Source organism: Thalassophryne amazonica, chromosome 13 (assembly GCF_902500255.1).
Source record: "Thalassophryne amazonica chromosome 13, fThaAma1.1, whole genome shotgun sequence".
NCBI classification, from domain to species: Eukaryota; Metazoa; Chordata; class Actinopteri; order Batrachoidiformes; family Batrachoididae; genus Thalassophryne; species Thalassophryne amazonica.
The window spans coordinates 73,479,302-73,504,793 of record NC_047115.1 but is presented as its reverse complement, the minus strand read 5'-3'; the positions used below and the strand labels follow the sequence as shown (position 1 = coordinate 73,504,793).

The window sequence follows — 25,492 nt, the reverse complement described above, 5'->3', positions numbered from 1 at the left end:
TTAAATTTTGACCCTGTGTCATTCTTCGCTGACCCCTACCTGGCTGTCATATTGGATTTTCACGTGGCCAGCACTTTTTTCTCAAACACTGATTTATGAAGAACCTTCATGCCAAATCTGATGCTTGTATCGCCATGTGAAGGATTGTTTCAGTTATCTGCTGCACTAATACTGGTGTAAAGGCAAATGAACGCTGAGCCTTTTTGGAGTTATGCACTTTCTGAGTGCATAACTATTTATAGATGTCTTCATTGAAAGTGTTAATGAAGGTTGCCACATGACCCATGAGTTATTCAGCACTGGAATTTAAAAAAGAAAAAGTGACACTTACGTCATTAGGTATTGCCAGCTCTTGTGAAGTTGTGGGGGCAGATGCATCCAATCCTAAAAAGTAGGACAAAGAACAATAACAGCAGTATGGAGCTGAAGTCTTGAATTTTCATGGCACAACACTTTGGCCTACTTTGTCTTGTCTATCACGCTTTATGACTAAAACTGACTCACGGCAAGAAAGTCACTGCAGGAAAACACATTTAGCACATAACATATTCTATGCACACTGTGTGCGACAGATATTTGTGCATGACTGTATCAAAATAAATGACATTTAACTGCATTAAAAATGAGACACTTTATTCAAACACATCGATAATCAGAATGTAGTGGTGTTTTTGTGCTGGGTTAGTGGTGGCAGAGTGTATGAGTGTTTAGGAAGTTGGGGATCTGGCTGAGACATTGTTAGAATTTGAGGAGAAATGTTGCACAGGTGAAGGATGGGATTGAGAGAAAAGGATTTGTTTTTCGGACAGAGGAAATACAGGCTAATGGAGATGAAATTTGGGAGGCTGTGAGAAATGGTTAAATATTTATCTGCTTGTAAATATTCATGTCATTTTTCACATTTCTTACTCAGGGAATCGTGTGTGTTTTTATTGTCGTGTTGTACGACTCGTTGCAACACTAAATATTTCAGCGACGAACACGATGTCGCCATTAACAATTTGGACGCTGTGATCTTGTCATTTCACCTGTTTGTAGCTCAGAGAGGAGCGTGTACAGCCTGAGAGGACAGAGGCGACATTGATCGCCTCTGAGGGATGTTTGATGGTGTGATTCAAAGAGGAGTGCAAACAGAGGGATAGATGGACTTCCCTGGGGAGCCGTGGGTACGTACCAGGGAAGGTAGGGTTGCTCTGCCCAAGGGAAGGGAGGGGGATATGCTGCATAGCCAACTGGTGAAGCTTGGTCAACTGCAGGGTAGGAAGTAAGTTAGAGCTAACCAATCGAACTGGATTATTTCAGAGGAGCTGACAACTACAAAACAGAGCCAATCAGAAGTTCACAACATCACAGATCAATGATTTCCATCACAAAATTATTGCAATCATCTGTAAATATAAATAACATCTGTGGTGACCACAAAGGCTGAAAGGTGCTGATGAGGAGCCTTCATTTCAAATCATTGCAGTTAGTGTTAGTGACATCAAAAGATCCGGGTTATTTATTGGCATTTCATCTCTGTAGATGAGAGCGTGCACACAGGGTGGCGGTGGCCTGGAAGGAGTGGGCAGGAACAGGTCATTAGAGGAGTTGTAAACACTTACATCTTGATGCGTAAAGGCGTACTGCCCTGGAATCGCAAAAGCCTGCAAGGAATCAGACGTGAGACATACGTTACACGGGACGTGTCGCTGCATGCGTGCGGTCATGTTTCAACAACCAAAAAATGTCAACTCAATGCAGCAATTCTCAACAGTGCATGTCTGAAAATCTATCCAGCTGCTCGCCAGCTCTGATGGAATTTCATCTAAATGTCATGTGCTGTTTTTTTTTTAACCCCTCTTTGACCAGCGCGGCCAGGAATCCAATACCACAAGCAGATAGGTCAGACCGGCCTGCGCGGCATGCGCAGGCGGCTCATATTAAAGAGAAGTTGTCATTACAGTGAAGGTGAGTTGTGCATAATGTGTGTCTGAAACACGAAAGAGTGAAAACAGTGTTTGATCATGACCTAATCATTTCAGTTACAGCCTCACCGGCTTTTATCATTACACTGATGTGTCCCTCTAGTGGTGAAAATATGCTTAATAGTGCCTGATATACAAAATTAATTGAATAATTATTATCAGCTGCAGCAGACGTTCCCAAACCTAAGAAGACCAGGGACCACTTTGAAGTCTGAAAATCTTCTGGGGCCCACCTAAGCCTTTAATTACAATTCTGATTGACACATGATGCTTAGATGACGTTTTCATATTTGTGTGTATATATCTGTCACTTACAAACCAGAATGGTTGTGAAGCTGTCCCCCTTTTGGTTTTTCACATTATCTTATACCTAGAAATGATACGCCGATATGATTGGATAAAACACTAAAGAATAAATAGCAATACACCCTTTTCGTGGACGGGTAATATTTTTCATACCACCCGAGTAATCAGCCAATCCGGACAGCGGAGCGGCGCCATGACGAAGAGGCGCGGTCAGAGGAACTGTGAAATACTGGTGAGTCACTATTAATAATTTCTTACGTGTCCAACCTCATAGGTTGATCATTAAAATTAAATTTGTTAGTTCTAAAAGCCATCATAATTATTTATAGGAAAACGTTCTATTTTTTTTTTTCTACTAAGGTTTGAACTTTGAGTGTTTACACAGGAGAGAAAAGTGAGAAAATGTTCATGTCTGTTTGAGAAAAATATATAAAGTGTGTAGTGAGGGGTTTTACAGCCTTAAAACATCTATAATAATTGTAAAAAATAACGCCGACTACTTCGCGGATTTCGCCTATCGCGGGTTATTTTTAGAACGTAACTCCTGCGATAAATGAGGGACCACTGTATATGATAAAATCGTTATCAAGTTGTTTTAGCAATGAATATGGCTTTTTACACCCTTCAGAAAACCAAATAACATTTATCATTTATAGGTATATGATAAAATCGTTATCAAGTTGTTTTAGCAATGAATATGGCTTTTTACACCCTTCAGAAAACCATACAACATTTATTATTTATAGGTATATGATAAAATCATTATCAAGTTGTTTTACCAATGAATATGGCTTTTTACACCCTTCAGAAAACCATACACCCTGAGGCTTTCTTCAGGGTGTATAAAGCTATATTCATTGGTGAACAACTTGATAACTGATAATATTTTGGGCATGAAATCAATCAATGTTATGTATTTTGCATCTCACCCTGATCGGGGTACATATAGCATCCTGGCAAATTTTCTAACTGACTACACACAGTAAAAGTTTATCTATCAGATGCAGGGTTGTAGGGCTGTATCTATTATGGTTCCTGAGTATTAATTATTACAGTATGTATCACTTTGCTATCATCCTTCCCTCTGTACAAATGTATCATTGTATGTATCTTGCATCGAACATTGATTGGGCTATAAATAGCAACCTGGCAAAGTTTCCACCTGACTACAAACAGTGAAAGATTATCTTTCTTATCTTCTTTGTAGGGTTGCAAAAGGCTGTATGTATTACACTGGTCAACAACAACAACAAAATAATTTCTTGCATGGACTCTGAAAACTGATTTAGGGTAATTTTGGGGTGCTGAATCTGAATCTGAGCTCAGATTTCCGCTATCATATCACAGATTTTTTTTGTTTGTTTGTTTGTTTGTTTTTTTGTAATCTGTATGTTCCGCATTGATGGATTACGCAAAATTTCTTACACTCACAAGTTTGACGCCACTAATCATGTACAAAAGCATCTTCAAAAGCATAGTTTTTAACCAGGTTTGCGAAATGTGAAGAGTAGTGATATTGTTTATGGTGCAGTTTTTGCTTCAACGCTTCATACGAGAAACATGTTTTCATATCTCAAAAATGTGATGAGATTGGCAAAAGCTAACACCAGATTAGGATTCAGCGATCCCAAATTACCCAAAATCCATTGAAAAACTCCATGCAAGACAAATCGTGTTGACCAGTGTTATTGTTCCTGTGTATTACGCATATTAACCAACATGTTTTATTTTGCCATCATCTTCCCCTTGTATGTATGCATGTATCTATATATGTATCAATCTATATATATATGTATGTATTATACCTGTTCAAAATGTCAAATGTTACAAAATCTTTTGGGCCACATGTTCTTGTTCCACTAATAAAATAAAAGAATTCAAAAATTGCAGTTGGCAAAATACATCTCTACCTCTTCACCCCTAATTTGCATAAACTGCAAGACAATCCATTTGATTTATTAGTGTGCTTGTATGTGTTACAGAAATAAAATTAAAAATTTCAAGTATTTTTGTGAGATTAACTGCAAAATAACTACATTAAAGCTGTACACGTAATTCTTTATCCCCAATTTGCATAATCAAGATTAGTGTTTTCAACACTAATATGCCTCCCATTATACGAAAATCACATATAATTGATATTTTCACAACTGACTGATTAAGATGTTTTCATTTTAAGGTCTTAAGTAGAGTAACTCGAGATGCCAATTTTTCCAAGGCAGTAATTGCTGGCAGTTTTATACAAGTGGGAAATCAAAATAACTTTAAACTTGTGCTTTTTTAGATTTACAGTTTGTAGAGAAACACATGTTACTAGGATAAATATGCATGTCTCTCAAAACTAAAAATATGGGAAAAACATGTACATATGAATCTAATATTATGTGTGACAATCAAATATCAGTATTCCTGTAACTCTAACATGAGCATTAAACTATTATACACAAGACTATATATAATAGAATTTACATTCTCAAACAAATTTTGTATGGATAGAAACATTTTAACAAACGCAAGTGTTTATTTCCACAAAATCTACGATGCATCCACATTGCAGCCCTTAGAGCTACATTTGCATGAATCGCAGCTAAGCATGTCAGGCAGCTAGCTAAGCATTTGCAGTGATGAGAGGAACAGCCAGTTGCAAGCAAGATTCTGGTATGGGGGCAATGTCAGCAGAGTTTGCATTAGCTGCCCATTCCACCTCTCCCAGCCCATGATGATTGCTACGGGGACTTGAGGAAATGCAAGAATCTCATATCTGCCACTTGTATTCACAACCTTGTTCTTTAGGTCATTACACACAGTTCATAGCCATAGGTGAGCTCAGTTTTTCTTCACTGTGGCAGTCTGGTATAGTGTTCCCAGGACCTCAGCTGCAGCCCCAATCCATCTGTGAATCTCACACCACATTTTACGTGGAAAATGAACAGGATCCAGACATACTTTAACTCTTCCATTTAGGGCAGTAACTCTTCCCTGACCCAAAGGCAAGTATCAACCCTTTTCTGACAGAGGACCATGGTCTCAGATTTGGAGGTGCTGATCCTCATCCCAGTTGCTTCCCCTTTGGCATCAAAGATGACCAGTGTGCATAACAGGAGACAGGCTGATGAAGCCAACAGAACCACATCATCTGCAAAGAGCAGATTATGTATTTCTGAGGTCACCAAACTGGGCACCTCCTGCCACAGACTGCACTTTCCATGAAAATTAAGAACAGGATTGGTGACAAGCGAATAGGTCTGATGTGATGGAGAGAATGCAGACACAGGTTGTACTCTGGTCATACAGACCAGATCTCACATTGCAGTGGTTCAAGGACTCCCACAGCACCCTTCAACAGAGCACCTCTGGGAGTTGGTCGTACGCTTCTTCCAAATCCACAAAACACATGTAGACTGGTTGGTCGTACTCCCAAGACCCTTCCAATATCCATTCAAGAGTAAAAACTGGTCCACCGTTACACAACCAGGACAAAACCCGCATTGCTCCTCCTGAATCTGAAGTTCAACTAATAGTCTGAGTGTCCTCGCTCATCCCCTTGCAGAGAGTTCCCTGGGGAGGCTGAGAAGCATGATTCCTCTATAAATGGAACATAATCTACAGGCCCCTTTTTTAAAGATGGGGACCACTAATCCAGTTTGCCAATCCAGAGGTACTGTCCCTGAATTCCATGCAACATTGTGTAGGAGTATGACAACCAAATATTCAGAGACTTCAGCATCTCAGAGTGACTTCCACTTTGGAGATGGCACCAGATCTGCCAAAGTCTTCCATCTCTGCCTCCTCTAGGAAGGCATGTCAGTGGGGTTGAGGAGATCCTCAAAGTGTTCTTCCCACCACCTAATGATATCCCCAGTTTTAGGTAATTTTAAACTTGATTACAAAATTGAAAATAAGAAGTTTTTGTTTCTTTAACCTCTAATGGTTCACCTGCAGAAGCCATTAGAGATATTGGACCAAAACAATTTCCCTTCATGCACATTTTCATATTGTATGCTACCATTGTGTGAAGTTTCAATAAAATCCACCAAAAGATTTATGAGGAATTATGTGGAAGATATACAGGGTGATTCCTACACACCTGCATACTTACAAACAAAACACTGCAAGTATTTGACAAATACAGCTGGATGACTACATACCGGTGCAGAATGCTGTTGCGCTAACATAGCCTGGGCTGCTGCAGGTATCACCTTAGCACGGTAAGGAATAGTGGCTCCTTTTGGTGGGGACTGCAGGCAATCATGCAAAGTAAAATGGTGGAAAAAATACTTATTATATTCATGTGCAAAACTACTTTTAATCAACATTACATATCATGAAAGTTGCATGCAACTAAAGAAACCCAACCCATGCAACTTATGGATTCATACTAGAAGAGCACCCATGTCCAGGCTGAACAATTGAATTCAGCTTTTGGATTCACGAACCACTTTCGTGCAATCCATAAACATCATTATATAACGGCTGAGTGGATCCTTGTCATTTGATTGGTGGCTTGTATGCCACGTGACATGGATTATTCATACCATTTGCCGTTGTGTTTTATTGCCCATGCAATAATTCTTTTTAGTGTGCAATTTTGGTACTATATGAAACGTGCTATTACACGCCACAACCACTGCTTGAGCTCACACTACAGGGGGCAGAGTTTAGCTAAACATGGAAGAGTTTGTTTTGTTGGCAGATGATGATTTGAAGGAGCTAACTGACGCTACTGATTTTTCTAACAAACACACACAAAAGGAAAAACAAATCCACCATGCCGTAAGCCGTCTGGAGGCATGAAGAGCTGTTAGTTAGCATGAAAAGCTGGACAAATTTCTGATGTGATTTTTCCCTGGAGTGAGGAAAGTAGGCAGCAGTCTGTACACAAAGTCAGTGGACGGCATGACGGGCTACCGAGAACAATTTTGGACTCCTTTTTAATTAAGTTCATGTTGGACTGTTAAGCACCAGTGATGCACACTATAATGTAAGTCCCTTTTCTGTTGTTTATAAAGTAATAAAATACCACATGACAAGGATCTATTTTCACCATATAAAATATAATGAATGTTTTTCCATTCTTTCAATGGTACGAATATTTAATGAGGTGAAAGCTGGAATGTACCACGCAACGAGGCATGGTACGTTCCATCTTTCACCTCATGAAATATTCGTACCATTGAACTCATAAACATTCATTATTTGTATACAACCCCAATTCCAACGAAGTTGGGATGTTGTGTAAAATGTAAATAAAAACAGAATACAATGATTTGCAAATCCTCTTCAACCTATATTCAATTGAATACACCAAAAAGACAAGATATTTAATGTTCAAACTGATAAACTTTGTTGTTTTTGTTCAAATATTTGCTCATTTTGAAATGGATGCCTGCAACACATTTCAAAAAAGTTGGGACGGGGCAACAAAAGACTGGGAAAGTTGATGAATGCTCAAAGAATACCTAATTGGAAACAGGTGAGTGTATAAAAGGAGCATCCCCAAAAGGCTCAGCCATTCACTAGCAAAGATGGGGTGAGGATCACCACTGTGTGAACAACTGCATGAAAAAATAGTCCAACAGTTTAAGAACAATGTTTCTCAACGTTCAATTGCAAGGAATTTAGGGATTCCATCATTTTCAGTCCATAATATAATCAGAAGATTCAGAGAATCTGGAGAACTTTCTAAACGTAAGCAGCAAGGCCGAAAACCAACATTAAATGCCTGTGACCTTTGATCCTCAGGCGGCACTGCATTAAAAACCAACATCATTGTGTAAAGGATCTTACTGCATGGGCTCAGGAACATTTCGGAAAACCATTGTCAGTTAACACAGTTTGACACAACATCTACAAGTGCAAGTTAAAACTCTACCATGCAAAGCGAAAGCCATACATCAACAACATCCAGAAATGCCGCCGCCTTCTCTGGGCCCGAGCTCATTTGAAATGGACAGATGCAAAGTGGAAAAGTGTGCTGTGGTCTGATGAGTCTGCATTTCAAATTGTTTTTGGTAATCGTGGACGTTGTGTCCTCTGGACAAATGAGGTAAAAGACCATCCAGATTGTTACCAGCACAAAGTTCAAAAGCCAGCACCTGTGATGGCACCATCAATGCTGAAAGGAACATCCAGGTTTCAGAGCAACACATGCTGCCATCCAAGCAATGTCTTCCATTCCATCATCTACAGTCCATAATATAATCAAAAGATTCAGAGAATCTGGAGAACTTTCTACATGTATGCAGCAAGGCCGAAAACCAACACTGAATGCCCGTGACCTTTGATCCCTCAGGCGGCATTGCATTAAAAACCGACATCATTGTGGAAAGGATCTTACTACGTGGGCTCAGGAACACTTCAGAAAACCATTGTCAGTTAACACAGTTCGTTGCTACATCTAGAAGTACAAGTTAAAACTCTACCATGCAAAGTGAAAGCCATACATCAACAACATCCAGAAACGTTGCCACCTTCTCTGAGCCTGAGCTCATTTGAAATGGACAGACGCAAAGTGGAAAAGTGTGCTGTGGTCTGATGAGTCCACATTTCAAATTGTTTTTGGAAATCATGAACATTGTGTCCTCTGGACAAAAGAGAAAAAACACCATCCAGTTTGTTACCAGCGCAAAGTTCAAAAGCCAGCATCTGTGATGGTATGGGGGTGTGTTAGTGTCCATGGCATGGGCAACTTACACATCTGTGATGGCACCAACAATTCTGAAAGGTACATCCAGGTTTTGGAACAACACATGCTGACATCCAAGCAATGTCTTTTTCAGGGACGTCCCTGCTTATTTCAGCAAAACGATGCCAAGCCACATTCTGCATGTGTTACAACAGCGTGGCTTCGTAGTAACAGAGTGCCGGTACTAGACTGGCCTGCCTGCAGTCTAGACCTGTCACCCACTGAAAATGTGCGGCGCATTATGAAGTGCAAAATATGACAACGGAGACTGTTGAACAACTGAAGTTGTACATCAAGCAAGAATGGGAAAGAATTCCACCTCCAAAGCTTCAACAATTAGTGTCCTCAGTTCCCAAACACTTATTGAGTGTTGTTAGAAGGAAAGGTGATGTAACACAGTGGTAAACATACCACTGTCCCAGCTTTTTTTTAAATGTGTTGCAGGCATCCATTTCAAAATGAGCAAAAATTTGCACAAAAAACAATAAAGTTTATCAGTTTGAACATTAAATATCTTGTCTTTTTGGTGCATTCAACTGAATATAGGTTGAAGAGGATTTGCAAATCATTGTATTCTGTTTTTATTTACATTTTCCACAACATCCCCATTTCATTGGAATCGGGGTTGTATTAACATCACCCCTGTCCAAATCTGCAGCACTGTGCAGACATCTAAGGCAACCTTGATAGAAAAGTGTACAGATAGAAAATCAATTCAGATTATAATTTAATTTCATTTAATTTATATAGTGCCAAATCACAACAAAGTTGCCTCAAGGTGCTTCACACAAATAAGGTCTAACCTTCCCAACCCCTAGAGCAAGCACACACACAACAGTGGTAAGGAAAACCTCCCTCTGATGATTTGAGGAAGAAACCTCAAGCAGACCAGAGTCAAAGACGTGACCTTCTGCTTGGGTCATGCTACCAACACAATTGAAAAAACAATTTACAAAAAGAATATACAGGAAATTTTGCCAGTGCGCAGGACAGGAGGGTTGCAGAGATAGTCACCACTCCTATCTCTGGATGGAGCGGCACCTCAAACAGAGAGAAAAAACAGAATCAGGCTTCTGAAAGACAACAAATACAGTATCATTTGATAAAGTTAAGAATGAAATGAAATGTCTAAACATTAGTTAATCCAAGAAAAATCGAAAGTGTTTTTATTGCCTCTGTTTCCATCAAGAAAAGATCAAATATGAAGCCACAATCCTGAATAAAACCATTTCTTTGTCTGTATATATACATAACGACACAAAAACAGCTGCCATCAGTTACTCAATAATAAAATTATTGTTAATAAAGATTACAACCTAAATCACAGTTTGATGAGCTAAAAGAAAATGTGGTCACACATCTCTCTATTTATTTATTATTAGCTAGTAAGTGCGTTTTCACAATTTTCAAAGGTTTTAGGCAGATACAATGCGACTAAACATGGTGTTGTTTTATTTCACTGTAAGACAAGCAGTGGTGGCCCTGATGGGCCCCAGTCCCAGGCTTTGAAAGTAAAAGAAACTGACAAACAAAAGCTCATTTCTTCTAGCGATCTGTCTGTCTGTCAATGATGATTATTTATTCATTTGGGCAGCAGTAGTTAAGATTGTTGTGCTTCTTCGTGTTCTGCACTTGGACACGTGGCTTCCTTGTGATTTCATGCATTCAGGCAACAGTTCCCTTCTGCTATTCAAGTTACAGCTGAGTTTCTCTGAGCACACTTCATCCTGACAGATCTCAGAAGTAAACGCTGTGAGCGTAGTTCTCCGTGTCGCTCTCTGGCGTGACACGTGTGCCAAATCCCTAAGTGGATCTTCGGGGGATCTGCTGTGGTGACCCTGAGCCACTGGAGGCAGATCTTATTTCCAGTGTTTTTTTTCTGTTAGTTGGTCATAATGTGTAAAGTGAGTTGAAAATTGGTACTGTCACACTCTGAGCTACAAGTTAAAATATTAATAACATGAATGCAATATGTTGAGTTAATAATCCGAACATACATTTAAGAGTTTTATGAATTTCCTCAAAAATTTTGAAAATATAGAATTCTTAGTTACGATAAGGACAGCACAGTGGCTTAGTGGTTAGCACTGTTGCCTCACAGCATGAAGGTCATGGGTTCGATTCCCGCCTGTGGCCTTTCTGTGTGGAGTTTGCATGTTCTTCTGTGGTTGTGTGGGTTCCCTCCGGGTGCTCCGGCTTCCTCCCACATCCAAAGACATGCAGGTTAGGTGGATTGGAATTGACCGTAGGTGTGTGTGTGTGTGTGAATGTGTTTGTTTGTCTATATGTGACCCTGCGACAGACTATCATCCTGTCCAGGCTGTACCCCACCTCACGCTCTATGACTGCTGGGATAGCCTCCAGCCCCCCACGACCCTCAATTGGTGTAAGCGGTTGAAGATGACTGAGTGAGTGTAGTTACGATAAGTGACTTTCAAATTTGTCTGTAAATGAAAATGTAAGTAACCTACCTGACCAAATAGAAGAACAAAGACTCAAGGAACTCAAAAGAAAGCAACAATCTATTGCAGTACCATGACGAAGTGTGTAGTTTTGCCAACATTTTATTTTTAACAATGAATGTGTTCCAATGCCTTGGAAAAACTGCTATCATGCACAGATCAAAATGAAATACTTCTTTTAGTCAGTGACTATGTGCAGTATATCTTTCATCGCAATCAGTGTTTTAGTTTTCAGGAACTGCTGGAAATATGGAAAATGACAGGGTTAGGGTTAACATTTTAGGAGTTCTTTATTATTTCATTGGTTTGCTCATTCTGTTTGAGGACAGCCAGGAAAATGAAATGTTAATTTCACATGTGGTGGAAATAAATTTGGGAGCACAATTAGCATCTGGTGTGCAAGCATTATTTTTCTATTTTTGCATTTAATGGTCAGTCAAATACCAAGAGTTAAACCCTGTGCGTGCTTATTCCAGATTTTTTCTTTTTATGAGGTTTTCTCATTCTATGAACTTTCATGGAGACAAATTCAAAATGTTTTGAGATACAGTGTAAAAAGGTCCCACCTCATTATGTAGAAGAAAGCAATCAAGTAACTCAGAATCCATCTATCGAGGCACGAACGTAAAGAAGTAATCCACAATCTATATCCATACAAGCACAAACGTAAAGAAGCAATCCACAATCTATATCCATACAGGCATGAACGTAAACAAGTAACACACAATCTATATCCATACAAGCACAAACGTAAAGAAGCAATCCACAATCTATATCCATACAGGCATGAAAGCAAACAAGTAACCCACAATCTATATCCATACAGGCATGAACATAAACAAGTAACACACAATCTATATCCATACAGGCATGAACGTAAACAAGTAATCCACAATCTATATCCATACAGGCACAAATGTAAAGACGTAATCCACAATCTATATCCATATAGGCACGAACATAAAGAAGTAATCAACAATCTATATCCATACAGGCATGAATGTAAAAAGTAATCCACAATTTATATCCATACAAACACAAAGGTAAAAAAGTAACCCGGAATCTATATCCATACAAGCACGAATGTAAACAAGTAATCCACAATCTATATCCATACAGGCATGAACGTAAACAAGTAATACACAATCTATGGGTGATTCTTTAACTACGGGCACTATTGACCTTGTAAATGTAATTTCCACCACACCATTGCCTTACAATATAAAGCGCCTTGGGGCAACTGTTTGTTGTGATTTGGCGCTATATACATGTGCTCTGATGTCACTGTTTATCTCCATAGAAACTACCCAAACAATCTTTCATACAAATTGTTTAAAGGGACATTACAGTGTTGTGGTGAAAATTACGGCAATAGTGTGGGACAACTACATTTTGTTTAAAAAAATCACAACAGTTGTATGACATTGAATACCCCAATTATGTTTTGATTATTTTACTGATATTTTATTCAGAGATATTTTAAAACATTAGAAAAAACGTTTCTTTACCATTCATTTTTATCATTGAAGATCAAAAGTCTGGGTGTGGGACAAGCACAAAACGGCAATATTTGCATATAATGATGCTGAAAAAAGGTGAAAAAGTCACCATAGACTACTAGAACAAATCTCTTAACACACTTTCATTGTAAAGATAACTATAAAAGTGTGAAATCTCCCCTTTTTTCTGTTTTTCATACAATATGATCAAAGGACATAATAAGTGCCCGTAGTCTAAAAATCACCCCTATATCAATACAAGCACAAAGGTAAACAAGTAACCCACAACCTATATCCATACAGGCAGGAACGTTAAAAAGTAATCCACAATCTATATCTATACAAGCACAAAGGTAAACAAGTAACCCACAATCTATATCCATACAGGCACGAACGTAAACAAGTAATCCACAATCTATATCCATACAGGCATGAACGTAAACAAGTAATACACAACCTATACCCATACAGGCACAAACGTAAACAAGTAATTCACAATCTATATCCATACAGGCAGGAACGTAAAGAAGTAATGCACAATCTATATGCATACAAGCAAAAAGGTAAACAAGTAACCCCAAATCTATATCCATACAGGCATGAATGTAAAAAGTAACCCAGAAACTATATCTATACAGGCACGAACGTAAACAAGTAATCCACAATCTATATCCATAAAGGCAGGAACGTAAACAAGTAATCCACAATCTATATCCACACAAGCACAAAGGTAAACAAGTAATCGACAATCTATATCCATACAGGCATGAACGTAAACAAGTAATCCACAATCTATATCCATACAGGCATGAACGTAAACAAGTAATACACAACCTATACCCATACAGGCACAAACGTAAACAAGTAATTCACAATCTATATCCATACAGGCAGGAACGTAAAGAAGTAATGCACAATCTATATGCATACAAGCAAAAAGGTAAACAAGTAACCCCAAATCTATATCCATACAGGCATGAATGTAAAAAGTAATCCACAATCTATATCCATACAGGCATGAATGTAAAGAAGTAATCCACAATCTATATCCATACAGGCACGAACGTAAACAAGTAATCCACAATCTATATACATGCAGGCAGGAACGTAAACAAGTAATCCACAATCTATATCCATACAAGCAAAAGGTAAACAAGTAACCCCGAATCTATATCCATACAGGCACGAACATAAACAAGTAATCCACAATCTATAGCCACACAGGCATGAATGTAAAAAGTAATCCACAATCTATATCCATACAGACAGGAACGTAAACAAGTAATCCACAATCTATATCCATACAGGCACCAACGTAAACAAGTAATCAACAATCTATATCCATAAAGGCAGGAATGTAAACAAGTAATCCACAATCTATATCCATACAAGCAAAAACGTAAACAAGTAACCCCGAATCTATATCCATACAGGCACGAACATAAACAAGTAATCCACAATCTATAGCCACACAGGCATGAATGTAAAAAGTAATCCACAATCTATATCCATACAGGCAGGAATGTAAACAAGTAATCCACAATCTATATCCATACAGGCACAAATGTAAAGAAGTAATCCACAATCTATATCCATACAAGCACAAAGGTAAACAAGTAACCCACAATCTATATCCATACAGGCACGAACGTAAACAAGTCATCAACAATCTATATCCATACAGGCAGGAATGTAAAAAAGTAATCCACAATCTATAACCATACAAGCACAAAGGTAAACAAGTAACCCACAACCTCTATCCATACAGGGACAAACATAAACAAGTTATCCATAATATATATCCATACAGGCACGAATGTAAACATGTAACCCACAATCTATATCCATACAGGCAGGAATGTAAAGAAGTAATCCACAATCTGTATTCATACAGGCACGAACGTAAAGAAGTAATCCACAATCTATATCCATATGGCATGAACGTAAACAAGTAATCCACAATCTATATCCATACAGGCAGGAACGTAAAGAAGTAATCCACAATCTATATCCATACAAGCACAAAGGTAAAAAGTAACCCAGACTCTATATCCATACAGGCACGAACGTAAACAAGTAATTTACAATCTATATCTATACAGGCAGGAACGTAAAGAAGTAATCCACAATCTATATCCATACAAGCACAAACGTAAACAAGTTATCCACAATCTATATCCATACGGGCAGGAATGTAAAGAAGTAATCCACAATCTGTATTCATACAGGCACAAACGTAAACAAGTAACCCAGGAGCTATATGCATACAGCACGAACGTAAACAAGTTATAAACAATCTATATCCATACTGCAGGAATGTAAAGAAGTAATCCACAATCTGTATTCATACAGGCACGAACGTAAAGAAGTAACCCACAACCTATATCCATACAGGCACAAACATAAACAAGTAATTCACAATCTATATCGATACAGGCAGGAACATAAAGAAGTAATCCACAATCTATATCCATACAAGCACAAAGGTAAACAAGTAAACCCGAATCTATATCCATAAAGGCACGAACATAAACAAGTAACCCTCAATCTATATCCATACAGGCACGAACGTAAACAAGTCATCGACAATCTATATCCATACAGGCAGGAATGTAAAAAAGTAATCCACAATCTATAACCATACAAGCACAAAGGTAAACAAGTAACCCACAACCTATATCCATACAGGGACAAACATAAACAAGTTATCCAGAATATATATCCATACAGGCACGAACGTAAACAAGTAATTTACAATCTATATCCATACAGGCAGGAACATAAACAAGTAACCCACAATCTATATCCATATAGGCACAAACGTAAAGAAGTAACCCACAATCTGTATCCATACAGGCACGAACGTAAACAAGTAATCTACAATCTATATCCATACAGACAGGAATGTAAAGAAGTAATCCACAATCTATATCCATACAGGCACGAACGTAAAGAAGTAATCCACAATCTATATCCATATGGCATGAACGTAAACAAGTAACCCACAACCTATATCCATACAGGCACAAACGTAAACAAGTAATTCACAATCTATATCCATACAGGCAGGAACGTAAAGAAGTAATCCACAATCTATATCCATACAAGCACAAAGGTAAAAAAGTAAACCCGAATCTATATCCATAAAGGCACAAACATAAACAAGTAACCCTCAATCTATATCCATACAGGAACGAACATAAACAAGTAACCCACAATCTATATCCATATAGGCACAAACGTAAAGAAGCAACCCACAATCTCTATCCATACAAGCACAAAGGTAAAAAAGTAAACCAGAATCTATATCTATACAGGCACGAACGTAAACAGGTAATCCACAATCTATATCCATACAGGCAGGAATGTAAAGAAGTAATCCACAATCTATATCCATACAAGCACAAAAGCATATAAGTAACCCACAATCTATATCCATACAGGCACGAACGTCAACAAGTCATCAACAATCTATATCCATACAGGCAGGAATGTAAAAAAGTAATCCACAATCTGTATCCATACGGGCAGGAATGTAAAGAAGTAATCCACAATCTATATCTATACAGGCACGAATGTAAACAAGTCATCAACAATCTATAGCCATACAGGCAGGAATGTAAAAAAGTAATCCACAATCTATATCCATACAAGCACAAAGTTAAACAAGTAACCCACAATCTCTATCCATATGGCATGAATGTAAAAAGTAATCCACAATCTATATCCATACAGGCACGAACGTAAACAAATAATCCAGGAGCTATATGCATACAGCACAAACGTAAACAAGTAATTCACAATCTATATCCATACAGCCAGGAACGTAAAGACGTAATACACAATCTATATCCATACAAGCACAAAGGTAAACAAGTAAACCCGAATCTATATCCATAAAGGCACGAACATAAACAAGTAACCCATAATTGGATTTCTATTTTGTTTTAGCACTGTTGTCGTGCGTTACCTGTGCTGCTCCACAGCCTGTCTAGTGGATTTTTATTTTGTTTTAGCACTGTTGTCGTGCGTTGCCTGTGCTGCTCCACAGCCTGTCCAGTGGATTTTTATTTTTATTTTATTTTATTTTTTAGCACTGTTGTTGTGCGTTACCTGTGCTGCTCCACAGCCTGTCTAGTGGATTTTTATTTTATTTTAGCACTGTTGTCGTGCGTTACCTGTGCTGCTCCACAGCCTGTCTAGTGTCGGATTCCCTGTTTGGGAATCCGCTAGCTTAGCGTAGCTACTAGCTCTTAGCCGTTTTAGCATGGCGGCTTCTCCTGTCTCTCCCGTACTTTTCTGCTCTGGGTGTGAAATGTTTAGTTATTCCTCGGCCTCTTTTAGCAGTAACGGTACATGTAATAAGTGCAGCTTATTCGTAGCTTTGGAGGCCAGGCTGGGCGAATTGGAGGCTCGGCTCCGCACCGTGGAAAATTCTACAGCTAGCCAGGCCCCTGTAGTCGGTGCGGACCAAGGTAGCTTAGCCGCCGTTAGTTCCCCCCTGGCAGACCCCGTGCAGTCGGGAAGGCAGGCTGACTGGGTGACTGTGAGGAGGAAGCGTAGCCCTAAACAGAAGCCCCGTGTACACCGTCAACCCGTTCACATCTCTAACCATTTTTCCCCACTCGACGATACACTCGCCAAGGATCAAACTCTGGTTATTGGCGACTCTGTTTTGAGAAATGTGAAGTTAGCGACACCAGCAACCATTGTCAATTGTCTTCCGGGGGCCAGAGCAGGCGACATCGAAGGACATTTGAAATTGCTGGCTAAGGCTAAGCGTAAATTTGGTAAGATTGTAATTCACGTCGGCAGTAATGACACTCGGTTACGCCAATCGGAGGTCACTAAAATTAACATTGAATCGGTGTGTAACTTTGCAAAAACAATGTCGGACTCTGTTGTTTTCTCTGGGCCCCTCCCCAATCAGACCGGGAGTGACATGTTTAGCCGCATGTTCTCCTTGAATTGCTGGCTGTCTGAGTGGTGTCCAAAAAATGAGGTGGGCTTCATTGATAATTGGCAAAGCTTCTGGGGAAAACCTGGTCTTGTTAGGAGAGACGGCATCCATCCCACTTTAGAGGGAGCAGCTCTCATTTCTAGAAGTCTGGCCAATTTTTTGGGATCCTCCAAACTGTGACTGTCTAGCGTTGGGACCAGGAGGCAGAGCTGTGGTCTTATACACCTCTCTGCAGCTTCTCTCCCCCTGCCATCCCCCTATTACCCCATCCCCGTAGAGACGGTGCCTGCTCCCAGACCACCAATAACTAGCAAAAATCTATTTAAGCATAAAAATTCAAAAAGAAAAAATAATATAGCACCTTCAATTGCACCACAGACTAAAACAGTTAAATGTGGTCTATTAAACATTAGGTCTCTTTCTTCTAAGTCCCTGTTGGTAAATGATATAATAATTGATCAACGTATTGATTTATTCTGCCTAACAGAAACTTGGTTACAGCAGGATGAATATGTTAGTTTAAATGAGTCAACACCCCCGAGTCACACTAACTGTCAGAATGCTCGTAGCACGGGCCGGGGCGGAGGATTAGCAGCAATCTTCCATTCCAGCTTATTAATTAATCAAAAACCTAGACAGAGCTTTAATTCATTTGAAAGCTTGTCTCTTAGTCTTGTCCATCCAAATTGGAAGTCCCAAAAACCAGTTTTATTTGTTATTATCTATCGTCCACCTGGTCGTTACTGTGAGTTTCTCTGTGAATTTTCAGACCTTTTGTCTGACTTAGTGCTTAGCTCAGATAAGATAATTATAGTGGGCGATTTTAACATCCACACAGATGCTGAGAATGACAGCCTCAACACTGCATTTAATCTATTATTAGACTCTATCGGCTTTGCTCAAAAAGTAAATGAGTCCACCCACCACTTTAATCATATTTTAGATCTTGTTCTGACTTATGGTATGGAAATAGAAGACTTAACAGTATTCCCTGAAAACTCCCTTTTGTCTGATCATTTTTAATAACATTTACATTTACCCTGATGGACTACCCTGCAGTGGGGAATAAGTTTCATTACACTAGAAGTCTTTCAGAAAGCGCTGTAACTAGGTTTAAGGATATGATTCCTTCTTTATGTTCTCTAATGTCATATACCAACACAGAGCAGAGTAGCTACCTAAACTCTGTAAGGGAGTTAGAGTATCTTGTCAATAGTTTTACATCCTCATTGAAGACAACTTTGGATGCTGTAGCTCCTCTGAAAAAGAGAGCTTTAAATCAGAAGTGTCTGACTCCGTGGTATAACTCACAAACTCGTAGCTTAAAGCAGATAACCCGTAAGTTGGAGAGGAAATGGCGTCTCACTAATTTAGAAGATCTTCACTTAGCCTGGAAAAAGAGTTTGTTGCTCTATAAGAAAGCCCTTCGTGAAGTTAGGACATCTTTCTACTCATCACTAATTGAAGAAAATAAGAACAACCCCAGGTTTCTTTTCAGCACTGTAGCCAGGCTGACAAAGAGTCAGAGCTCTATTGAGCTGAGTATTCCATTAACTTTAACTAGTAATGACTTCATGACTTTCTTTGCTAACAAAATTTTGACTATTAGAGAAAAAATTACTCATAACCATCCCAAAGATGTATCGTTATCTTTGGCTGCTTTCAGTGATGCCGGTATTTGGTTAGACTCTTTCTCTCCGATTGTTCTGTCTGAGTTATTTTCATTAGTTACTTCATCCAAACCATCAACATGCTTATTAGACCCCATTCCTGCCAGGCTGCTCAAGGAAGTCCTACCATTATTTAATGCTTCAATCTTAAATATGATCAATCTATCTTTGTTAGTTGGTTATGTACCACAGGCCTTTAAGGTGGCAGTAATTAAACCATTACTTAAAAAGCCATCACTTGACCCAGCTATCTTAGCTAATTATAGGCCAATCTCCAACCTTCCTTTTCTCTCAAAGATTCTTGAGAGGGTAGTTGTAAAACAGCTAACTGATCACCTGCAGAGGAATGGTCTATTTGAAGAGTTTCAGTCAGGTTTTAGAATTCATCATAGTACAGAAACAGCATTAGTGAAGGTTACAAATGATCTTCTTATGGCTTCGGACAGTGGACTTATCTCTGTGCTTGTTCTGTTGGACCTCAGTGCTGCTTTTGATACTGTTGACCATAAAATTTTATTACAGAGATTAGAGCATGTCATAGGTATTAAAGGCATTGCGCTGCGGTGGTTTGAATCATATTTGTCTAATAGATTACAGTTTGTTCATGTAAATGGGGAATCTTCTTCACAGACTAAAGTTAATTATGGAGTTCCACAAGGTTCTGTGCTAGGACCAATTTTATTCACTTTATACATGCTTCCCTTGGGCAGTATTATTAGACGGTATTGCTTAAATTTTCATTGTTACGCAGATGATACCCAGCTTTATCTATCCATGAAGCCAGAGGATACGCACCAATTAGCTAAACTGCAGGATTGTCTTACAGACATAAAGACATGGATGACCTCTAATTTCCTGCTTTTAAACTCAGATAAAACTGAAGTTATTGTACTTGGCCCCACAAATCTTAGAAGCATGGTGTCTAACCAGATCGTTACTCTGGATGGCATTTCCCTGATCTCTAGTAATACTGTGAGAAATCTTGGAGTTATTTTTGATCAGGATATGTCATTCAAAGCGCATATTAAACAAATATGTAGGACTGCCTTTTTGCATTTACGCAATATCTCTAAAATCAGAAAGGTCTTGTCTCAGAGTGATGCTGAAAACTAATTCATGCATTTGTTTCCTCTAGGCTGGACTATTGTAATTCGTTATTATCAGGTTGTCCTAAAAGTTCCCTAAAAAGCCTTCAGTTGGTTCAGAATGCTGCAGCTAGAGTACTGACGGGGACTAGCAGGAGAGAGCATATCTCACCCGTGTTGGCCTCCCTTCATTGGCTTCCTGTTAATGCTAGAATAGAATTTAAAATTCTTCTTCTTACTTATAAGGTTTTGAATAATCAGGTCCCATCTTATCTTAGGGACCTCATAGTACCATATTACCCCATTAGAGCGCTTCGCTCTCAGACTGCGGGCTTACTTGTAGTTCCTAGGGTTTGTAAGAGTAGAATGGGAGGCAGAGCCTTCAGCTTTCAGGCTCCTCTCCTGTGGAACCAGCTCCCAATTCAGATCAGGGAGACAGATACCCTCTCTACTTTTAAGATTAGGCTTAAAACTTTCCTTTTCGCTAAGGCTTATAGTTAGGGCTGGATCGGGTGACCCTGGACCATCCCTTGGTTATGTTGCTTTAGACGTAGACTGTGTTTCATAATTATTGTATGGCCTTGCCTTGCAATGTGGAGCGCCTTGGGGCAACTGTTTGTTGTGATTTGGCGCTATACAAGAAAAAAGTTGATTGATTGATTGATAATCTATATCCATATAGGCACAAACGTAAAGAAGTAACCCACAATCTCTATCCATATGGCATGAATGTAAAAAATAATCCACAATCTATATCCATACAAGCACAAAGGTAAAAAAGTAACCCAGAAACTATATCTATACAGGCACGAACGGAAACAGGTAATCCATAATCTATATCCATACAGGCACAAAGTTAAACAAGTAACCCACAATCTCTATCCATATGGCATGAATGTAAAAAGTAATCCACAATCTATATCCATATAGGCACAGACGTAAACAAGTAATTCACAATCTATATTCATACAAGCACAAAGGTAAAAAAGTAACCCAGAAACTATATCCATACAGGCAGGAACGTAAAGAAGTAATCCACAATCTATATCCATACAGGCAGGAATGTAAAAAAGTAATCCACAATCTATATCCATACGGGCACGAACGTAAAGACGTAATCCACAATCAATATCCATACAGGCACGAACGTAAACAAGTCATCAACAATCTATATCCATACAGGCAGGAACGTAAAGAAGTAATCCACAATCTATATCCATACAAGCACAAAGTTAAACAAGTAACCCACAATCTCTATCCATATGGCATGAATGTAAAAAGTAATCCACAATCTATATCAATATAGGCACAAACGTAAACAAGTAATCCAGGAGCTATATGCATACAGCATGAACGTAAACAAGTAATCCACAATCTATATCCATACAGGCATGAACGTAAACTGTTGTGGAAGTGTAGGAACACGGACCCACAACAGGGGCGCAATGAACGGACAATAGAGGAAGATAAATAACAAGTTTTACTATTGTGAAACAAGCACAATAATTACAACAATCACAATTTGGGGCCGAATCCGCTGGTGTCGTGTGGGCAGGCTCGAAGGTAGGAGACGCCCGTCTCAGTAGAACCGGAACCACCCAGATCTCCTCTGCCACCGAACCCTGGAGATGCTGGAACCGCCAAGTCCCGAATTCCCAGGTGGCCACTGCCTCCGCTCGTCGGATCCGGTACTGCTGGCAGGAGAGAGCACACACACAGGTGGGATGCGAGCACCCGATAATGGAGAGGGGAGAAGCCGCCTCCACCTCTTGTCAATGTACAACAGGAAGGTGAGTACTTATCCAAGCAATAAGCTCCTAGTAGTCAACACTCCTGAAAAGGCTTTACAAATGATTAGTCAGTTTACACTAAATGTGCATGCGGAGATTACTACCTCAGTCGTAGACGATATCTCGGCACTGAGGTGGAGACGCCGTCCTCCTGATATACCCTGGTGCTGAGTTGAAACAGCTGTGTCCCATAATGGGTGACAGCTGTCACCTTGGCTGCTCTCACCAGGTGGCGACGCCCTCTGGTGGTGGTGGGCCAGCAGTACCTCCTCTTCAGCGGCCCACACATAACAGGACCCCCCCCTCAACGGGCGCCTCCTGGCGCACGACCGGGCTTCCCCGGATGGCGACGGTAAAAGTCGGCCAGGAGGGCCGGGTCCAGGATGAAGCTCCTCCTCACCCAGGAGCGTTCCTCGGGGCCGTACCCCTCCCAGTCCACCAGGTACTGAAGACCCCGGCCCATTCGACGGACATCGAGGAGCCGACGCACGGTCCATGCCGGTTCCCCGTCGATGATCCGGGCAGGAGGTGGTGCCGGACCCGGGGTGCAGAGGGGTGAGGTGTGATGGGGCTTTATCCGGGAGACGTGGAATACTGGGTGAATCCGCAGCGAGGCCGGCAACCGAAGCCTCACTGCGGCGGGATTGATGATCTTGAGGATCGTGAAGGGGCCGATGTATCGGTCCTGGAGCTTGGGGGAGTCCACTTGAAGGGGAATGTCCTTGGTGGATAACCACACCTCCTGCCCAGGACGATATGCGGGAGCCGGGGCCCGCCGCCGGTCTGCATGTGTCTTCGCCCTCGTCCGGGCCTTCAACAAGGCAGAGCGGGCGGTACGCCACACCCGACGGCACTTCCGTAGGTGGGCCTGGACCGAGGGCACACCGACCTCTCCCTCGACCACCGGAAACAAGGGGGGCTGATACCCCAAGCACACCTCAAACGGGGAGAGGCCGGTGGCAGATGACACTTGGCTGTTGTGAGCGTACTCGATCCAGGCCAGGTGGGTACTCCAGGCCGTCGGGTGCGCGGCTGTCACACAGCGTAGAGTCTGCTCCAAGTCCTGGTTCGCCCGCTCTGCTTGCCCGTTGGTCTGGGGATGATACCCAGACGAGAGGCTGACCGTGGCCCCCAGTTCCCGGCAGAAGCTCCTCCAGACATGTGAGGTGAACTGGGGACCGCGATCGGAGACGATGTCTGATGGTATACCATGCAGACGGACGACGTGGTGGACCAGGAGGTCCGCTGTCTCCTGGGCCGTCGGAAGCTTCGGGAGGGCCACGAAGTGGGCCGCCTTGGAGAACCGGTCCACTATCGTGAAGACGACGGTGTTTCCCTGGGACGGCGGGAGACCCGTGACGAAGTCCAGGCCGATGTGGGACCAGGGGCGATGAGGCACGGGCAGTGGCTGTAGCTGCCCTGAGGTCTTCTGGTGATTGGCCTTGCCCCTGGCGCAGGTGGTACAAGCCTGGACGTAGTCCCGGACGTCGGTCTCCAGGGATGCCCACCAGAAGCGTTGCCGGACGACTGCCACGGTCCTTCGCACCCCTGGGTGACAGGAGAGCTTAGAACCGTGACAGAAGTCTAGGACTGCGGCCCTGGCCTCTGGTGGGACGTATAGTTTGTTCTTTGGTCCGTTTCCGGGGTCCGGGACACGGGTCAGGGCCTCCCGGACGGTCTTCTCCACGTCCCAGGTGAGGGCGGCCACGATAGCGGACTCCGGGATGATGGGATCCGGGGGATCCGACGGTTCCGTTCTGACCTCCTCTTCGTGCACCCGGGACAATGCATCCGATCGCTGGTTCTTGGTCCCGGGGCGGTAGGTAATCCGGAAGTCAAAACGGCCAAAGAACAATGACCAGCGGGCTTGCCTGGGGTTCAGACGCTTAGCGGTCCTGATGTACTCCAGGTTCCGATGGTCAGTGAAAACCGTGAATGGCACGGCTGTTCCCTCCAACAGATGTCTCCACTCTTCGAGGGCCTCTTTCACAGCAAGGAGTTCCCGATTGCCGACGTCATAGTTCCGTTCAGCGGGGGTCAACCTGCGGGAAAAATAGGCACACGGGTGAAGGACCTTATCGGTCTTCCCGCTCTGGGAGAGCACCGCTCCTATCCCTGAGTCCGAGGCATCCACTTCAACCACTAACTGGCGGCTAGGATCGGGCTGCACCAGAACTGGTGCAGACGAGAAGCGCCGTTTCAACTCCTTGAACGCGGCCTCGCACCGGTCCGACCAGGTGAAGGGAACTTTTGGAGAGGTCAGGGCTGTCAGGGGGCTAACTACCTGACTGTAGCCCTTAATGAACCTCCTGTAGAAATTCGCAAAGCCGAGGAACTGTTGCAGCTTCCTACGGCTAGTGGGTTGGGGCCAATCTCTCACCCCCGCAACCTTGGCCGGATCCGGGGCGACGGAGTTAGAGGAGATGATAAACCCCAGGAAGGACAAAGAAGTGCGGTGGAACTCACACTTCTCGCCCTTCACAAACAGACGGTTCTCCAACAACCGCTGCAGGACCTGACGGACATGCCGGACATGAGTCTCAGGATCCGGGGAAAAGATGAGTATATCGTCTAGATATACGAAGACAAACCGGTGCAGGAAGTCCCGCAAGACATCGTTTACCAACGCTTGGAAGGTCGCGGGAGCATTAGTGAGACCGAACGGCATGACCAGGTACTCAAAATGACCTAAGGGGGTGTTGAATGCCGTCTTCCATTCGTCTCCCTTCCGAATCCGAACCAAATGATACGCATTCCTAAGATCCAGCTTGGTGAACATCTTGGCTCCATGCAGGGGGGTGAACACCGAATCTAACAAGGGCAACGGGTATCGATTGCGAACCGTGATCTCGTTCAACCCCCTATAATCAATGCATGGACGAAGCCCGCCATCCTTTTTACCCACAAAAAAGAAACCTGCGCCCATCGGTGAGGTGGAATTCCGGATCAACCCGGCAGCTAATGAGTCCCGGATGTAGGTCTCCATGGATTCGCGTTCCGGCCGTGAGAGGTTGTACAGCCTACTGGACGGAAACTCACTGCCTGGAACCAAATCAATGGCACAATCA

At 41.6% G+C, this 25,492-nt stretch overlaps 1 protein-coding gene across 3 annotated transcripts in view; it reads right to left on the bottom strand.

Annotated features, from left to right (window-relative positions):
- Positions 1–25,492, bottom strand: part of zgc:110045 (uncharacterized protein LOC664755 homolog) — a 105,582-nt gene that overhangs the window by 24,067 nt on the left and 56,023 nt on the right. For all 3 annotated transcript variants that reach the window (XM_034185047.1, XM_034185048.1, XM_034185049.1), the window contains 4 exons: positions 6,422–6,511; positions 1,605–1,646; positions 1,175–1,250; positions 332–384 (listed from right to left, as the gene is read on the bottom strand). In XM_034185047.1, coding sequence (XP_034040938.1) covers positions 332–384; positions 1,175–1,250; positions 1,605–1,646; positions 6,422–6,511 — 261 coding nt within the window. The remainder of the gene's footprint in view (positions 1–331; positions 385–1,174; positions 1,251–1,604; positions 1,647–6,421; positions 6,512–25,492) is intronic.